Source organism: Capsella rubella, unplaced genomic scaffold, assembly GCF_000375325.1.
Source record: "Capsella rubella cultivar Monte Gargano unplaced genomic scaffold, Caprub1_0 scaffold_4, whole genome shotgun sequence".
Taxonomy (NCBI): domain Eukaryota; kingdom Viridiplantae; phylum Streptophyta; class Magnoliopsida; order Brassicales; family Brassicaceae; genus Capsella; species Capsella rubella.
This window is the reverse complement of record NW_006238920.1, coordinates 5,355,479-5,372,612: the sequence shown is the minus strand read 5'-3', so window position 1 is coordinate 5,372,612 and position 17,134 is coordinate 5,355,479. Positions and strand designations below refer to the sequence as shown.

The window sequence follows — 17,134 nt, the reverse complement described above, 5'->3', positions numbered from 1 at the left end:
CAATAATAATGAATCAACTTTATATGACGCTAGTTGTTGATTTAAAGACCATTATTTTGTTCTAGTTGGTCCTAGTTGTTCAAAGAACATAAGCATGCGTTGTCATGTCAACTCTTCGACGGCAGCTTCACTCGACATCGTCTTCACTCTTCAGCACCACCAACACTCTTGCTGCTCTCTTCTTTAGAGGTCACCCTTAAGTCTTCTTCCCAGTATCAGATGATTCCATGTTTAGGTCAAATTCAGCAGCCATTTTGGGTAATCGATTCTCATCAAAGACCCCCCAATCATCATAATAACAGACATATGCAGTTTCCATCACGTCATAACCATTTCCAACCCACCTACTATATGGAACATTGGAATCCCTCATGATTGCATCTCCAGGAGATACCTCGTCGACACTCATAGAATCAAGATCCATGATCTCATTCCTGAAAGACAAGATTTTCTTACCAGTATATGATAGCAATTTATCAATATCAGTTAGGGAGAGATCAACAAGCTCACGACCAAAATTGAGTTCGAACATGAGATGATCCATCTCCAACTCCTCGATAGCCTTCCGGGTATCGACTATTTTCTTCTCAATCTTTTGGATATTGGCATGGATGAATGACTCCGATCAACGGCCTTCTTGTTCCTTTCAGACTCGGTCAAAGAGTAGTACTTCTCTATGAGCGAATTCGCCTCTTCGATAGATGGCCACAACACAACATGATCTACTTCACGATCAAACACCACGAGACAAGCTCTCACGTCGCAAATAATCGAGATCTTTTTCGTTTTCTTGATGAGTCCGGCAAGCCTCATCTTAATGTTGGCTCTCCCCGCTCTCTGGTTGGGCCAATCCAAGGTCACTTTTCTCCTCCCCATTTTTTTGTTTTTTTGCTTTTCTTTTTCTTTTGTGTGTGTTTGTAAAAAGATAATCATGGTGATCTTATATATAAGAAAAACGAGGGATAAGATATAAGGAATGTAATAACTTAACACTATCTCCATATGTTGACTACTATTGTGCAATTAAGAGTCAAATAATGTTGAACTGATTTTTTGGGAACTTTGTAAAAACAAAAATTAGGGGTTTTACGTGTAGAAATCGCGTCATGATTCTGCATCTAAGTATTTTTTGGTTTCCTCTTCTATATATGTTATTAATTAACATTTTTCATGTAGCTTTTCTACTTGTTTTTACAATACCTCAATTTTATTTTAAGTAGCATCATCATTAATCACTTTTCTAAATGAATTTTCTGTTTTGTATTTTATTTAATTTCATAATAAGAATAATATTTTTGTATGCCAAGAATAAAATGCATTCGAGAGGGTAAAAGCGAAGAAATGCAGCTAAAATACTTAATGTTTAGTTATTGTATGAATAAAAAGAGTAGATCTCTTTTTTGCAGTGTTCGTACTTCGTAACACTAACTTTGATACACATACAACAACGTTGTCATAACATTTGCTAATCCCTCCCAGACTCGTGTGACCCTTGATTCAGTGTATCACTCTGGAAAGGACTTGGCATATTCTGTTTTGGTTCAAAGAGGCTGTCCTAAAGCACACTTTTCATATGTGGGTAAGATTGCCCATGCGGCAAAGGCTTGTTTCCTGGAGAAATATTTAGCCTTAAAAATGTTTATATATGCTCAAATGTTTCAGATTCTCGGGACCATCTCGTCCTAGTTTGTAATTTTTTTTCCCAACTTTGGATGTTGGTCTTTTCTAGATTTTGCCCTTAACAGCGACTCTTAATCTCATTATCAGAGCTGCTCTCTTAAGTCGTCGCGTTCCATCCCTTTTAAAGGTTTACAACAACAAAAATATCATTTTCGGCAAACCCAAAAAATTACATTACATATCTCTTTTATCTTTTCCTCTGTCTCTCTCTCTTTACTATCAGGTATCATCACCGACCATCATCATCGACCATCATCATCATATCCATTTGCTTCTAATAGGCTTAATCAGTTTACAAGTCCCACAATTCTTTGGTTATTGAATAATAATGATGATATTTTTTTTTGCAAAGGAATGGTATTAGATATTGCGATTTTATCGTTTGTTCAGTCACCATTTTGCATTTTGGGTTTCCCTAAACTCATCTCACAAACTCGAATGCAACACGCATATATATTAGCTAAATAGTCTATAAACTTAATGAACTTGTTTTTTAAATGGACCTTGTATAAGTAAGCAAGCAACAAAATAAACAACGTTTGAGATTCTCATTTATGTTATATCACATAAGGTTATGAATATAACTAAAAATCTTCTTTGTGCTTACTTAGATAACGAGGCGAGTTTTGCAACCGCATCCCTGGATTTTCTCAACAACGACTTGGCTTCTTCGCTCTTCTCAAGCTCAAGTAAAGAATCAATCTCTGCTTTGAAATCTACTTCCACGGGATGAAACGACGAGACTGTGCTACACAGTTCGATCAACTCAAGCAGGCATGTTGAAGCAGCCACATGAAACTGAGGATTTATGTCAAAAAGACATTCAATACGGATTTAGTTTTAAAGACAAAATAGATAGCTTGTGAGATTATTACTACAACCATATGATATTCTCAATCAATTTTAGTCACGCAAATAATAGAATGTAGATAATCAAAACGATTTCGATATCCAAACATTCGGGGTAGGTGGCATCTTGTTGAATAAACATAGATTTTATCGATAGTTGATTCAAATGTTTTGTTAAACGAAAGGATTAGACCAGTCGTAGTTGAACCCAGTCCTATACCCAGAACAACGGTACTTTCCTTCTAACTAATACGAATGCAAGTAACTCAAAAGCATTATAACTAACTTGAGAAGAAGATACTCTACATGCAAGTAAACTAGAAATAAGTAACGAGACTTTTCACCAAGCTACCCCGATTTAAACCTAATAAGGACATCAACTTTCAGAAATTAAGGTTCCATGTATGCCCTAAAGATTTGTTAAGTGAAAAACGAAATACCATAACCGCGAAATGTGTTTCAGTTTTCATTTGGTGCAGACTGTCATGGGAATTGAATACAACTTAAAAAAACATACCTGTGCTATCTTCACTGTGTGTATGCATTCCAGTAGTTTAGGAACTATTGAGTGATATAACTGAAAAGCAAGCAGAATAATTAATTTGCAGTTCAAAATTATTCATGCATGGGGTAGTAACTGAGTTAAAATCATTTACCTCATGAACGAATTTTGTCGAATCACTAGGTACAAGGTCATCCATAGAGTCAGTCCATAGACTCTGAAACTTTGAACAAAGCTTTCCCACACATGATATTCCAGACATTTTTACTGTCCACGAAAGATTAGATTAGGTTAAAGTAATTAAAAAGTTTATTGGAAGATTAAGTGAGAAGAAACTAGTACCAGTCCACAGAAAACCAGGTGACAAGGAAATTAGAAGAACATGAATCAAATCTGCTTTCTGGCTAAGAATGTCATCTATGGTTGCCACTTGGATGCAAGACTTGACGCATTCCATAATTTTTTCAAGTGGGACTTGTCCTTCTTCTCCATTTTCTGATTCTGAAAACAAAATGTGGACTGTTCAGACTACTGAGACAATTTTCTGATGGTGCAGGACCTATTTCATATATGAGCTTTTCAATGAGGTAAGGGATTTATATTTCCTTGATCAACTTTCGATTTATAGTAAACAATTAATGTTTATCTGACTATTTTTTACCTCTAGTTCCCTAATCTAAGTTAATAATCACCCAGCTGGATGAGACCAAAAAAACAAGATCTAACAGGTACAATCAACATATTATCTAGTGTGACCCCAAACAAGTGATGCAAAAGTGTTATCAATGGAAGCATGGGACTCATGGGGTTGTAGAGTGGTCGTGTAACAACCTGTTTTGACAGCATCACTTGCTGCCTGAACTTGAGTGCTCGTTTTGATGGAGGCTGTATTACACATCTCATACAACATCGGGAAAACGGTATGGAAAAACTCTGGATCGCCAAAAGCTACGATGACCTGAATAATATAATCATAATATTCAAAGATCCACTAACCAAAATGATGTGTAAGAACTGCATTATTAGCAGATTTAGATATCATGATCGATCTCTTAAATTTTGCATAGTAAGCCGCAACTAGTCTATTACTTACCTTCTCCAGACAAGAAAAGGCTGACTCACGATACTTCTTGAGTTTCTTTTTGCATGCAGAACAAATAAGGCTCAAGATGGTAGATGGAGCTGTTGGGTCCTCCTTCGTTATTACCTCGTGGCAAGCGACTGAAAGAGCACCTAGGGCATCCAAAAGAGCATCCTTTCCCTGCAATCAGAATATAGTTTTGAAAAATTAGTGTAACAAAAGTGGCTCTATACACACACCAGCTCTATCCATCCTCAGGGATAATCAAAGCAGAGTTGCAGCTCTCAGTGGAGCAACAAAAATAATTCTCTCGAATTTAATTATTTTCTGCTGCTACAGTATCTCATGTAACTTTTTGTGAACCTTCAAGGAAAAGGAAAATGAAAATAAATATTAGAATGAAAAAATCTGTCCCACCTCCCATAAACGTCCAGGAAGTTCATTGAGAAGACACTGCAGCAATCTCTTGTAGTGCGGCGATAGTGATTCACCCAAGACTTCAGTTAGTTTGCAAATTGCCTTACCAGACTGAAAGCAAGTTTAAATTTGAAGTAAAACAGCTGAAATACCAACTAGAACAATGAAGAGAGCAAACTGGCATGAGAAAGACAAATAACATTACCTTCTTTTTGCTTGCCCATGACGATGATGTCATGCTCTCGCAAATATGATTCACAATTTCTTGCAGAAAAACCTGCAGTGTAACCCTTTCACCACTTGTGATGTCTTCCCAAACCTCCTCAAAGAGACTCGAAATCTGTTTTTCATCCTCGAATCTGAAATTTTATAATCAGTGTCAGCATCTTAACTGTTCACAAATAGAAGGAAATATTTTTTATTCTAGAATGAGTGTCTGCATCTAGAGAAATGTTTAAAAGATGGTACAAAAAGATGTGCCAAAATATTTGAAAGAGAAAGAAGATACCATGTGCCCCAAATTGCAATATACAATTTGGATCCTTATTTGGGAATGGTATTTGAACATGAGTTACGAATTTATAGCTATAATTTGTTGAACTTTCTAAGACTGATAATCGTTATTAAATATCTCACATGGTTCAGACTCAGTAGTATGCAGTTACAAAGGTTTACCTGGAAATAAATATAGCTGGAACAATAGCTGACTGATAACTGCTCATAATATCAGAAGCTGTAGATGAGAAACTTTTGAAAAGACTCGCACATGCGATCTGGGAGCTTCTATCACCAGAGTGCAGGGCCGCAGTTTCTTCGATTAAGCTTCGAGCTTGAGACGGGCTGGAATACTTCAGTACAATGCCACAAGCACTTGAAAAGGCACGTTTTGCAGCAGAACTTTTCTCCTCTTTGGCAACAGGAAACAAAAGTTTTAGCAACATTCCAGTGAATGGCTTTATCTCAGTACCAACTTTCTGAACTAGCAATGAGATGAAGCTGGCAACACCAACCCTGTTAAGAAAAATGAAAACTCAAAATATCAATATCTACAACTGATTACATGAAATATAATATAGGAGGTAACTCCTACACCATACTAAAAGCAGTTAGATTTCATTGAGGCAGTCTGCAATCACGAAGATCGATGAGAAGGTATGGAATTGCGTCACTTATTTTAAACCACTCTAATAGTTTTAAGAAGTCAGACAAATCCAATGAGGCAGTCTGAGTTCATGAACATGCGCGAGAAGATATGGAATTACATCACTTATATTAAACTAATTGAATGGTTTAAGTTACTTAAACTACCTTATGTGAATTTAGTTCTCTCAGGAACTCTTTATAAGTTGGAAAGAAAAATAAAAATTTAAGGGAACTAAATAGGGGATATGAATCTTTTCTTGTGGTAGATGGCAGAGACAGGACAGTGGTCGAAAAATGGTTTATCATATGACATCATTTTTCTACGCAATTAATTTGACAAGGGATTGTTCTCAAGTTCTCTTATCTCTATCAAATTCCAAAATAAACTTAACAATGGTACCCGCCAAACAAAAAAAAGGTACTCTCAAGTAAAATTTGTAGGGGAATTAGTTCGTTACTAATAGAAGGTTTTAAATAACTGACCTTGTATTGAGGCCAACACCACCCCGAACAAGTTGCGTGAGACGAGGGATCAGCTGATTAAGTGATTCAATATCCACTATATTAATACACAGATCAAGAGTTTCCCACATTGGAGAGCCTTTTGAGATTGAAATTCGTAAATTTTCAAGTTTCTCGGTTTCTATGCCAATATTAGCAGCATGCAACTGAAACATGAAAAAATAAATTTAATACGATTTCAGGACAAGGTGAAGAGTCATACTGAAGTTGCTGACAGTAAATGATACCTCAACATAGTTAAGTCCTTGGTCTTCAAGACTAGACAAACTTTCCAACATACAGCAAACTAAGTCTGACAAATGTGGACGCAGAGCAACTCCAGCACCCTGCAAACGGAAACATGTAACAGAAAAATCATTTGAAGGATCATAAATATTTCCCTGGAGCACATTCAGTTGACCAAAACAAGCAAGTAAGTTTAACATATTATGTATTGCATAACAAGTGCATAAACAATCATATACTAAAAAAACACACCACATGAAAAAATCTAAGATTCCCATTTTTTTTATTAACATTCAGTTCATATCTGCCCTCTAAGGCAAAAGTATTAGAAATAGACAACACAGTTGGTTTCTACAGTCTGGGTTTACTAATTACTCAACTGTATTGACATAAAATAAAATATACCACTGCCAATGTCACAAGAATAATCTCTGAAAAAAGTATAATATGGAATTATACTATTATTACCAGGAAACAAAAATTAGTCATATATGAGCACGACTATCTAGAATGATCAATCTACCAAAGTAAGGCTAACCTTTGCAAGCTTCATAACAACTCCAATTGCAGCCTTACGTACACTGTCCACTTTACTCATTATTCCTTCTGATAGCAAAAAAGGAAGAACAATATCCATTGCTTTTTTTGCATCCGATAGTTCAGTAAGCGTTACATCACAGATCCTTATCGTTAAGGATGTCACAGCACGACATAACTTATCACCAGCATTTCTCACAGTCTCTTTAATGTCATCCATTGCACGGAAGGCAGCTATCCATAGTTTTTTCAAATGCTCCCCGACCTTTAAAGTGCGTAAAATAAGAATACCACTTAGAAAATCTGACAGAACAACAATGTTTACATAAAGAAAAAAACAACAAGGCTGGGTGAATATATATCATATAATTCACTACAAGCTGGTTCTAGAGATCCAAAAAGAACCCGGCAGCCATGTAAAATGATATAACAAAAGTATAACATCATCTAAAACCAGAACCAGTTTTTAAGATATGCAGTTTAACTTCATACATGCACTTTACCAATGCTTTATGCAGAGACGAAGGAACGAGAAATTTCATTTAAATTTTCTATCAGAAACGAAGATCCCACCTGGTCAAATTTCCGACCTTGAATAATATCAGCAAGGGCCAAACAGGATGCCTCACGAGAGCGCCAAAGCCGTGAACCACATTGTACTAGCAGATCATCGAGGATGTGATTCAGATGTTCGTCAACAGCTTTCTTAGGGTCTTGTATCAGTGCTTTCCAAATGTGTGCCATCGCATCCTGCCAATATTACATGAAAGCTAGTAATTAATAAATGAAGCAAACAAAAACGTACCCTCTGCGACCTTTTATGACGAGATGAACCAGCCAGGTAGGACTAAGTGATATCACTTATACAGCTATATTTTTGGATGGTAAAACATTATTTACCATCATATGGAAAACTGAGGGACTTAATTCAACAATAAAAAGAAATAAATAAAGATACTGGATCAAGGTGATGAATTATGCAGCTTGTAGAAGTACAACAGCTAAAAATTCTCGTGTAAAACATAAAAAATTCTACTGATTATATACAGGAAAGAAAAAGTGCTATTCAATGCTAGAAATGGTGTCACTCAGTTCAGTTTAAACAAGATAATGTTTAATCGCGAGACTAGTGATAAATTTATAGCTCGCATACGCTGAAATATCATCAATATAGAATAAAAGCACAGATAGTAACAGATTAATATACCGAAAATGTAGTAAATCCTACCTGCACATTTTTGTCAGGATCATATTGGTAACGAATCAACCTCGGAATCAACAGCCGCAAATGTGGTCTAAGAGCATCTCCTGCTTGTTTGGCTATCTTGGAGAACCCAAAAGCAGCTCCTCTCTTTGAGTTAAGAGAAGCTTGGTGGTTGGCTAAGTCCATAAATTTGTAGATTAAATCAGGTTGCCCCATTTCATTTGCAAGATTACAAAGCTCCTTGTAAGTGCTAATCTTCCCTCCAGTGGGACTCTCACCGATGGTTCCCTCTTGAAACACTTCAGACTCCTCAACAAGCTGGGTAGAAAATAATACTTGAGGAACAAATAAAATAACTGAAGAACCAGAAAGAAGGGCCTAGATGAAAAGAATTTACCTTTATAGCTCGCTTTCTTTTGCTTGTGCCAGTTAGAGTATTTACCAGAGCATCTACTAGGTTTTGCTTCATTGATGCATCACCGAGTTCATAGATGATGCTCATGCCCTGGGATGCCAGCTCCTGTGTAAGTTCGTTCTGGTCACCTAACAAATGTGAGAACGCCTCCTGCGAAAAATACATTAGTTAAACTGCTGTTTGTACAAGCTTCTACAGGCTACACATTGTGGAGTTGACAATATAGCAGAAGATGGTTCACAGGGCTATTAAGATAAAATAATAATTGAATATGCAATCCCAGGCTCCAAATGGGTAATGCCTCTCAAATAACCAGAATGATAATGCTCTTAATTTTCCTTAATAGTTTTGATGGTGCAGGGGACAGCAAAAAAGGTTCTTGTTACAGCTTACTAACCTGAATTTTAGGCAGCATTAGTTGGATTGATGGCTGTTGGCCACAGTACATGGTCAAAGACAGCATCCAAACAGTTCCAGCACATCGTTCATCCTTCCTGCTACTGTACAGAAGAGTATCAAAGAGTTTTGCAGTAATTATTTCTCTGGTTATAGTACGGCTATCTTCCTCAGCATCAGTTTTGGCATCAGATAAAGATTTAACTTCTTTCATCAGAAAATTTGAGTCCGTCGAAAGAGATGTATAATTAGTTTTTAGAATCATATCAGCAGTAACTGGCACACCACCCCAGAGGAAAGATAGCGCCTCACCCGCGGCAAACAAAATTTCTTCAGCCTTGCCAACAACAAATATACAAAGTTAGAGGTTTACTCAGTTCTGCTTGAACTCTTCCAGATCGAATAAATTGGACAGAGGGCAATGGCTTTGCGAAAAGTATTAACAAACCCACCTTTGACCGTGAAAGACTAAATAAAAGATCAAGCGCTATTTTCAAGTGTGAAGATGATGTTTCATTTAAACATAGATGTCCCAGAGAAAGAGCAATTTTCTGGATTGATTTTATATCATCACCAGAGAGTAGCTTGCTCAATCTCTCTTGCAGAACTTCCAGCACTTGAGTCCCTGATAGAGCAAGTCAATCAACTGAACACTTGCATACATGTTACAGACAGGCTCTTGGAATAAACTGACCTGGACTAGAATCATTAACAAGAAGAGGTAATGCACCACAAATGCCAATATGACCCAGAGCTTCCATAGCAACAGAAGCCAACGGTGCAGTCTCTAAATTAACGACATCCACCAAACATTTAACCGCATTTTGAGTTACTGCTTCAGAGACCTGCTTCATGGAAAAACCTCATCATGATACTATAAATATTGAAAATATGTAGCCATTTCATAAATAAATGTAAAATGTGTTAGGCTGGAATGTGATTTAACGTTAACACACGAGATTGGTTGGTTTCAATATTTGTAGATACAGAAGTGCAGGGTATCAATTAATTATCACATTGGACTGACATCACATAAAGGAGGCCAAGATGAATTAAGACACCTGAAGTCACGTATCTGACTTCTGCATTGGCTATTTTATTGATCTCAGGCAAATTTTGAAGGGTGGAAATGGAGAGAACAAATGAGAAATAAAAAAGGAATATCACCTGTATAATTGTTTAGTAATTCAAAGGCAAGAAATGCTAGAGGACTAGTATATTAACTAGAATTACCAACTGGTAAGCAAGAAATTCCAGAGGGAGTATTGTATTAACCAAAATTACAAAGCAATGTCACCATATTTTTAACTTTCTTTTTCCAAATTGCAAATAAAATTTCCTTTCAAATTTCCATATTACTATGTCAAGCAAGCTACCTCTTATTCCTAACCAAAAGAGCTTCCATGTTAATGTTAAATATGTGAGTTGGCATGTCCAAGTAACCAAATATTTAAGGATAGGCAGTAACTGTATCTGGATGTCATATAACAAGCTAATTAAGATGCAATAAAATTAGAGGGACTGCAGCATTGAGATTCCTAGAACCAAGGATACCACCATAGTTTTGCTACAACAATCATATACATGATATTATAAGAAAATCACAATAACTTACAGCAGGCATTCTATGTAAACAGTGTGCTGAAACAAATCCTACAGCAGATAATACCCCATGTTGTGCCTCAAACCTAAGAAAGCAAAAGGTTAGCGTTAAGAATCCTCCAGCCAGAAGCCTTGTTGTAATACAGATTCTAAAAGAAGTAACACCTTAACTTTTGTGGTTGGGAAACTGAAGATATCAATTCAGAAAGCAAGGAGCATGATTCAGCATCAGAAAGAGCACAAGATGCCATTCCTAGTAATCGTGATACAGATTCACGAGCACTCAAATCTGTATGACTAAGCAGACTCCTTAGCCACACAATTTTTCGGGAAAAGTAAACTTCAACCATCTTCATGCAAAGAAAAAACGGAAGATCAAAGATTAACTTAAAAGATATTTGAACTGCTACAAAAAAAAAAACAGGACAAATTAAAAGCATAAAGATATATACTAGAAAGCATACCTCCGGAAGGTAAGAGCCAACTGAAACCAATGCTTTAAAAGCACAAGCATGCAGTTCAGCTGAGCCTTCGAAAGCCAAGGAATGTTCCAACAACAAACACAATTTTTGTGCCGAATCCAAAAATTCGGTCCCTACTGCCTGGGTATTGCTCTCTTCCATCTCTAACTTAAAACACTTCACTAAAAACTTAATCATGACCAGATATACTTGTGAGGGAAAGAGAAGCTTCTGGCTTCTCATTTCAGAAGAATCTAACAGTTTTGGCTGTTGCTTGAGAATGTACCCCAGCATCTCAACAAATTTTGGGTATTTATGGTCCTGATTAGCAACTATAGTGCGACCTTCTTCTTTCAGAAAGAGTCCTTCGAGTGCTATTTCCCTAAAAGAAGAAAAAAATGAATAAATACACATCGCTTCAATAAATAGCAAGAACCAGAAACAGATGACACAATGAAGATTTATGCCATGATGGATCCATGGAAAAGGATTTGTTAAGTATGAAACTAATTTCTTATTATCACTGAGGTTTTGGTAGTCCATCAAGTCTAACCTAAGATAGATTGAACTCACAAATGTGCTACAGAGTTAGAAGGAATAGATCGCACTAGAGGATTGTATACCCTCCACTGGACAGAGCTCAAACACTTTTTTGCTCCATTCATGTGTTGGTTTTCATTTCAGCTTTGATATATTATAAAATATGTGCACCCATAGAGTGAATATATAGGGAGAAAAAAAAAACCTAAACTGGAGAGAAATTTTCGGAAACAGCCAATATGCAATTTACGGAATTGAACATGGCACAATTACAACGATAGCAATGAGTTCGTTGAACTCCACTACCTTATATCTAGCTTTGGATCTGCTGCGCTCAGCATGCAAATATAGAGACTTGGACAATGTTGTGAATTATACAAAGAAGTTGCCCATCGCAAAGCACAAAAGCGAGCTTCATTTTGTTCCTGGTCAATATGAGCTATAAAGTAAAGATATGATAGATTTTATAATCCTTTGATAATTTTGTAATAAAATCATCTTGAAATAATATACGAAAAAGAAGTATTCCAAGCCGCGCAAATAAACTAAATAAATCATATCTGAAAATAATATACATACCACCAGAGAATTTGCTAGCAGAAGCACTTCCAATTCTCTGAGAATATTCTCTGGGGAGTCCTAAAGAAATGAATACCAATACTGACATGGTGAGCACAAAACACAAGAAAATAGAAAATGAAATGATAATTTGTTGACATAATGTTAAAGCAGCACACCTTGTATGCAGCAGCAAGAGAAATTATGGCCTCCTGGATGGTTGAACGAAGAGATTGGGTTTCTAACTTCAGCGCATCAAAAAGACGAACAGCCATTTCAGTCGTTTCTCTGAAAGTTAAGTTTACAACAAACAAAATGTCTGTTATATGACAGCAAAACAAGTATAGGGCAGAGAAGAGAGAAATCCTTACCTAAAAAGCTGAGGCAAACGCTGTGCAATTAAACCAATGGCTTGAAAAGAAAATGTTTTGGTCTCCCTCGATAGAGGATCTGCAGAAAAGCATGTTATACAACTACTTAAATTCTCATTTCAACACTTGCATAAGGAAATCAAGACTTTTTTTTCTTTCAAAAAAGCCGACCTGTTTCTGAGCCTGTGAAACCATCAAGCATTTTTAGAATAGCATTCAGTATAACAGGTCCCATAAGTTTCAATTGATCTATCTTCCCCTGCATTTTAAATAAGTCGAGCGATGTAAGCATAAAATACTCGAGAACAAAGACTCCCAAAACCCGAAAAACAAAAAAATATTTGAGTTACTTAAATAGATATTTTGCGTTCATACTGTCTGCTATTACACAAAACAAACATAAACGCAGGCTGAGGTATAGAAAGGGATATCTTTACATGCTTAAAAACCCACACGGTGAACTCCATTCCCATTTGCTTTAGCCTTAAGGTTGTTCCACTTCCTGTCCCATCAAATAAGGAAGATAGCGAAAACACTAAGTAATTAACATGAAAATCAATGAAGAATCCATTTAATAAAAAGCAGGTAGTTTCTTTTAAGTTAACTGCACCAAGCAACTAAGGAAATCCCTGATCCTTCATAATTAAATCCTCATAAAAGAGATCTAGCATCATGAACAAGCCTAATGATTCTTCTTATAATAGTCAAAACACATACTGTTTACTTTTTCTTAGAAGCTTACAATGTCTGCCACACAACCAAATTGAATAAATTAGCTATAAAAACACTATCTATAACGAAACCATAACTAAACTGACATACATACCGACCATGATCACAGAAAGAGTTCACCATTATACAGTTAAGTTGAAAGTATGTGATATATTAAACCAACATACCATACATGCAGCCAAATATGCATTGCAATGTTGCAGGAAAACTATTTGCAGCTGCAATGGAACGACAGAAACCGGACATGAGCTTCATTTTCAAGGATGTATTTCCTGGGGCTACATTATGTTCCGGAGTAACATTTTCAGTGCCTGTAGTCCCTGCATGCATATCAAAAGGAAGACTAGCAATTAAGCATGGACAAAGAACGAAAAATAAAATACCCAAACACGAAAAGACACCCTAAACACTCCAGATCTCCCAACATCTATACGAATCTGTTTTTACATCAGACAAGGCATACGTGCTGTCTGCATACTAAACGGGGAGCTCTACTTATGTCATCCACAAGTAGCACAAGAACACTTATTTTCATCTTTATAAAGTAGCAGAAAACATAGACTTGATTCTAAATGCTAGAAATGGCTTAAGTTATATCATTGTTAAGTAATTTTTAGAATATAAATGATTGAGTGATCAAATATCTTATCAAAATGTTAAAAAAAAAAAAAAAAAAAAAAAAAAAAAAAAAAAAAAACGTACCATTGAATAGTAAGAACAGTCTGTTTATCAACTTGGGATCATCCAAATTTGTTCCAGAAGCTATCTTTTTGAGAAGCTCCTCCCCTCTCTTAGCTACAGGTTCTTGACTTGAATGAATTTCAACCAACAAATCCATACCGACTCTCAGAGACATGAATAGTATATATAAAGTGCAAGAAGGATAGTGATCATAGAATATTTTATGACTTGTGCTAGAAACAAGTATGTCATGTGGAGAAAACACAAAGCGTACCTATCTACTGATGCAGCCATATACAATGGATATACAGATTCACCAGGTAGGTCCATGGTTCCAATGACATTCAAGATCCCCAACTGCTTAAGAAAATGGTCAGTTTATTAGAAAATGGTAATTCTAAGTGACCAACGTATAGCTTGTCAGCTATAGAACAGACCTTTCGTCTTGTAAGCATGTCCCCTTTCAACACTTGCTTTCCCATTATACGATTAACTTGAAAAACTGAGAGCCCAGGAGAAGATCCACCACTGAATTAGAAGGTCGAGCAACTCTTATTAGATGTAATCATAACAAAAGACGATCAAACAGTGCTCAAAATGAATTCCATACCCTTGGGAAGATGGTTGATACAAAAGCATATGAAGGCAAAAATCCAGAAACAATTCTTTATCCTGAGAAGTAATCAAAGATCTATACTTCGCAGAGATATCATCACTGATCTTGCTTGCATGACATTCTCCAATGACCTGGAAACAAACCAATTAGAATTTGAGGATTATTTTATGAAGTGAAAATAGATTTTAAAATTGTCATATATCCAAGTGAAACCACTAATTAAGCTGCTAATAGTCTTCTCTTGTGTTTTATAATAGTATAGCTCACCAGATATTGTTTCCCACATAAAACATATCGGACTACCACTATATGCAGCACTTAACGGAAGAACTCCATGAAATAGAGAGAAAAAAATGCAAAAGGATCACACAAATAACTGCATGAAAACAAACTAAAGCAAATATATTGTCTTCCTCATCTAAGTAATGCATAACAATTCGAACAACCAAAGAAGAGAAAGATGTAAATAGTGTTCATGAATAGATATCCAATTTCACACTAGAGGAGGAAATGAGACACTACCTTAATAGCAATTCTCAAAATAATCTCTTGATGCTGCTTAGGAAGCTTTGAAACATTCTCCAGCGTACTAGGCGCAATTTCCTCCCGTTCCTATCAAAACAAAACAATAATCACTCCTCTCAATTTCCACAATATCAAAAACCAAAATAAAATCCAAACAACTAATAAGATAAACCAAACCTTTACAGGAGCTCGTTCAAAAGCCATCTCAACATAAACAATAGCAAAGTTCCGAACCATAGGAGCAGCAGCAGGATCAGTATACAATTTCCACAAAGCCAACAAAGGCAAACCAATTTCAAGCTGATGCTTCACTCTCTTGTTAACATGACTCAATATCTCAAGAACCTGACATACGAAATTCTCAGTTTCTATAACTCTTTCTCATACAATTTGAAATCAGCAAACACTAAACTCAATTGTAAAATCTATAACTTGCCTTGTTACGAACAGTGGGAGATTGAGAAGATAGAGAAGATATGGTAAGAGGAAGGAGATTAGAGACTAGGGATTCGAGCTTGGAGTCGTCGCAGAGAGCGAGTCTCGTCAGCATCCGATCGAGCATTTCCTCCAATTCACCGTCCGATTTGGAGACTAACGAAGACGAAGACGAAGATGAAGAACCTTCCATAGCTAATTTTCGAATTTGTTGAGTTGCAGATATTTATCAGTGCTTTCTTTGCTTCTTCTTCGGTTTCTTCTTCTCTTTTTATGCTTTTCTTCTTACTAGTAGACTCTTCCGTCTTGCCGGACAAGAGAACTAGGCTGATACACAACGACACCGTATCGTCGCTTGCTTATTAAGTAAAGAAGCTTTTACTAGGCTTATCGGGCCAACGTCCACCAGTCACGGCCCAGCTAAGCCCGAAATTACAAAAAAAAAATATTTTGTAAACAGCTGGAATTGCAAATTTGATAAAGGGAAAAATGTCATAAAAATCCCGAACTTTTAAATTTGGGACGATTTAATTCTGAACTTTAAAGAAGATATTTTAGTCACAAAGTTTTGTTGATTTTTCCGTAAAATAACTAAGTTTTGTTGACTGGGAAAAAAGCTTAAAAATACCCCATCTATTTTTTATTTGGACGTTTAATACCTCGTCTTTTTTTATTGGAATAAAAATACTTCATTTAATTATTATTGGTTTAAAAATACTTTATATTCTAATTTTTGGTAATTTCCAACCCGTGAGTCAACTTCCGTTAACGGACGTTAAATATTTATTAACGTGTGTTAAATTGTAAACTCACATATTTAAATAGATATTAGCAATTTGTTTAAAAGAATTTGTTAATGTGTTATTTGGTCTAGTGGTTATTCTAAAAATGGTTAGGCTAGAGAACTTGTGTTCAACTCCCAGAATGTATATATCAATTTTTTTTTTGAAGTATTTTAAGAAATTTTATTTTTGCTTTCTCAAATAGAGCAGATAACCCAGATCCATCGCTTGAGAAATTCATCGTTGATGATAATTGGATCCGATTTTGGTTCATCAATATGGTGATATTCATGGCATTTTTTAGTTTCACATATTCATCCTTCAATGTTGTGTACTTCTGGGTATAATTCTCAGTTTCTACATTGTCCGATCAGAAAAAAAACTCCAATTCCAATCTCTACTCCTTTGTCGCCTCCGGTTGAAATTTCATCACAACCACCGCGGTTGGTCCAATCTCCGCTGACTCCTCCTTCTTCTTTGTCGCCACTCGCCACCATTATCATCACCTCTGTTTCTCAGATTGCTACATGAGGAGGAAGACACGCAATGAGCTAAGAAATTGTTGTTGCATCACAAATCTCAAAGACGTTGTATATGTGAGGATGCTCAGGTAAAGATTCACCACGGAGACTAGCGACTGAGGAAGAAATAGCAATGGAAGAGGAAGAGGCGGAGGCGCTTGGGTTTTTGTGAAGAAGAAAAAAAAAAATGAAAGGAAAAAACTGCATTTGGGTAGGTTCGAACTCGGGTCTATAAGACTAGACCAAATCAAGATATACGAATGATAAGCTTTACAGATCTATTTAAATATATGAGTTTACAATTTAACCCACGTTAATGAACATTTAACGTCCGTTAAC

The 17,134-nt window shown here is 36.1% G+C and overlaps 1 protein-coding gene and 1 pseudogene across 2 annotated transcripts; both read right to left on the bottom strand.

The window, feature by feature from the left end:
* Nucleotides 1-196: 196 nt before the first annotated feature.
* On the bottom strand, nucleotides 197-876 carry LOC111831071 (annotated as a pseudogene).
* A 1,238-nt stretch (nucleotides 877-2,114) lies between these two features.
* Nucleotides 2,115-15,776, bottom strand: LOC17889403 (proteasome-associated protein ECM29 homolog). Of its 2 annotated transcripts, none has more exons than XM_023783685.1 (35): nucleotides 15,494-15,776; nucleotides 15,235-15,402; nucleotides 15,055-15,144; nucleotides 14,527-14,663; nucleotides 14,354-14,444; nucleotides 14,191-14,273; nucleotides 13,938-14,044; nucleotides 13,403-13,555; nucleotides 12,941-13,005; nucleotides 12,675-12,762; nucleotides 12,504-12,582; nucleotides 12,312-12,420; nucleotides 12,154-12,213; nucleotides 11,881-11,999; nucleotides 11,038-11,416; nucleotides 10,739-10,923; nucleotides 10,587-10,659; nucleotides 9,666-9,816; nucleotides 9,424-9,596; nucleotides 8,973-9,308; nucleotides 8,558-8,725; nucleotides 8,185-8,478; nucleotides 7,530-7,706; nucleotides 6,958-7,221; nucleotides 6,422-6,520; nucleotides 6,156-6,340; nucleotides 5,205-5,540; nucleotides 4,735-4,888; nucleotides 4,530-4,640; nucleotides 4,125-4,292; nucleotides 3,863-3,989; nucleotides 3,374-3,532; nucleotides 3,186-3,298; nucleotides 3,047-3,106; nucleotides 2,115-2,478 (listed from the first exon to the last, which is right to left on the bottom strand). In XM_023783685.1, the coding sequence occupies exons 1-35, from the start codon at nucleotides 15,683-15,685 to the stop codon at nucleotides 2,284-2,286; spliced, it is 5,448 nt and encodes a 1,815-aa protein (XP_023639453.1). In that variant the 5' UTR covers nucleotides 15,686-15,776; the 3' UTR covers nucleotides 2,115-2,283. The 2 variants fall into 2 exon arrangements, with proteins under 2 accessions (XP_023639453.1, XP_023639454.1); XM_023783686.1 differs by having other exon boundaries at nucleotides 9,424-9,587.
* Nucleotides 15,777-17,134: the final 1,358 nt, after the last annotated feature.

Excerpts from the sequence above, each read along its gene's own strand:
- LOC17889403 (XM_023783685.1), bottom strand. The coding sequence starts at position 15,685 with ATGGAAGGTTCTTCATCTTCGTCTTCGTCTTCGTTAGTCTCCAAATCG. Across the intron at positions 14,274-14,353 it reads ACATGCTTACAAGACGAAAG|TTGGGGATCTTGAATGTCAT; the intron begins GTCTGTTCTATA and ends TTTCTTAAGCAG. Across the intron at positions 3,990-4,124 it reads CCTTTTCTTGTCTGGAGAAG|GTCATCGTAGCTTTTGGCGA; the intron begins GTAAGTAATAGA and ends TATATTATTCAG.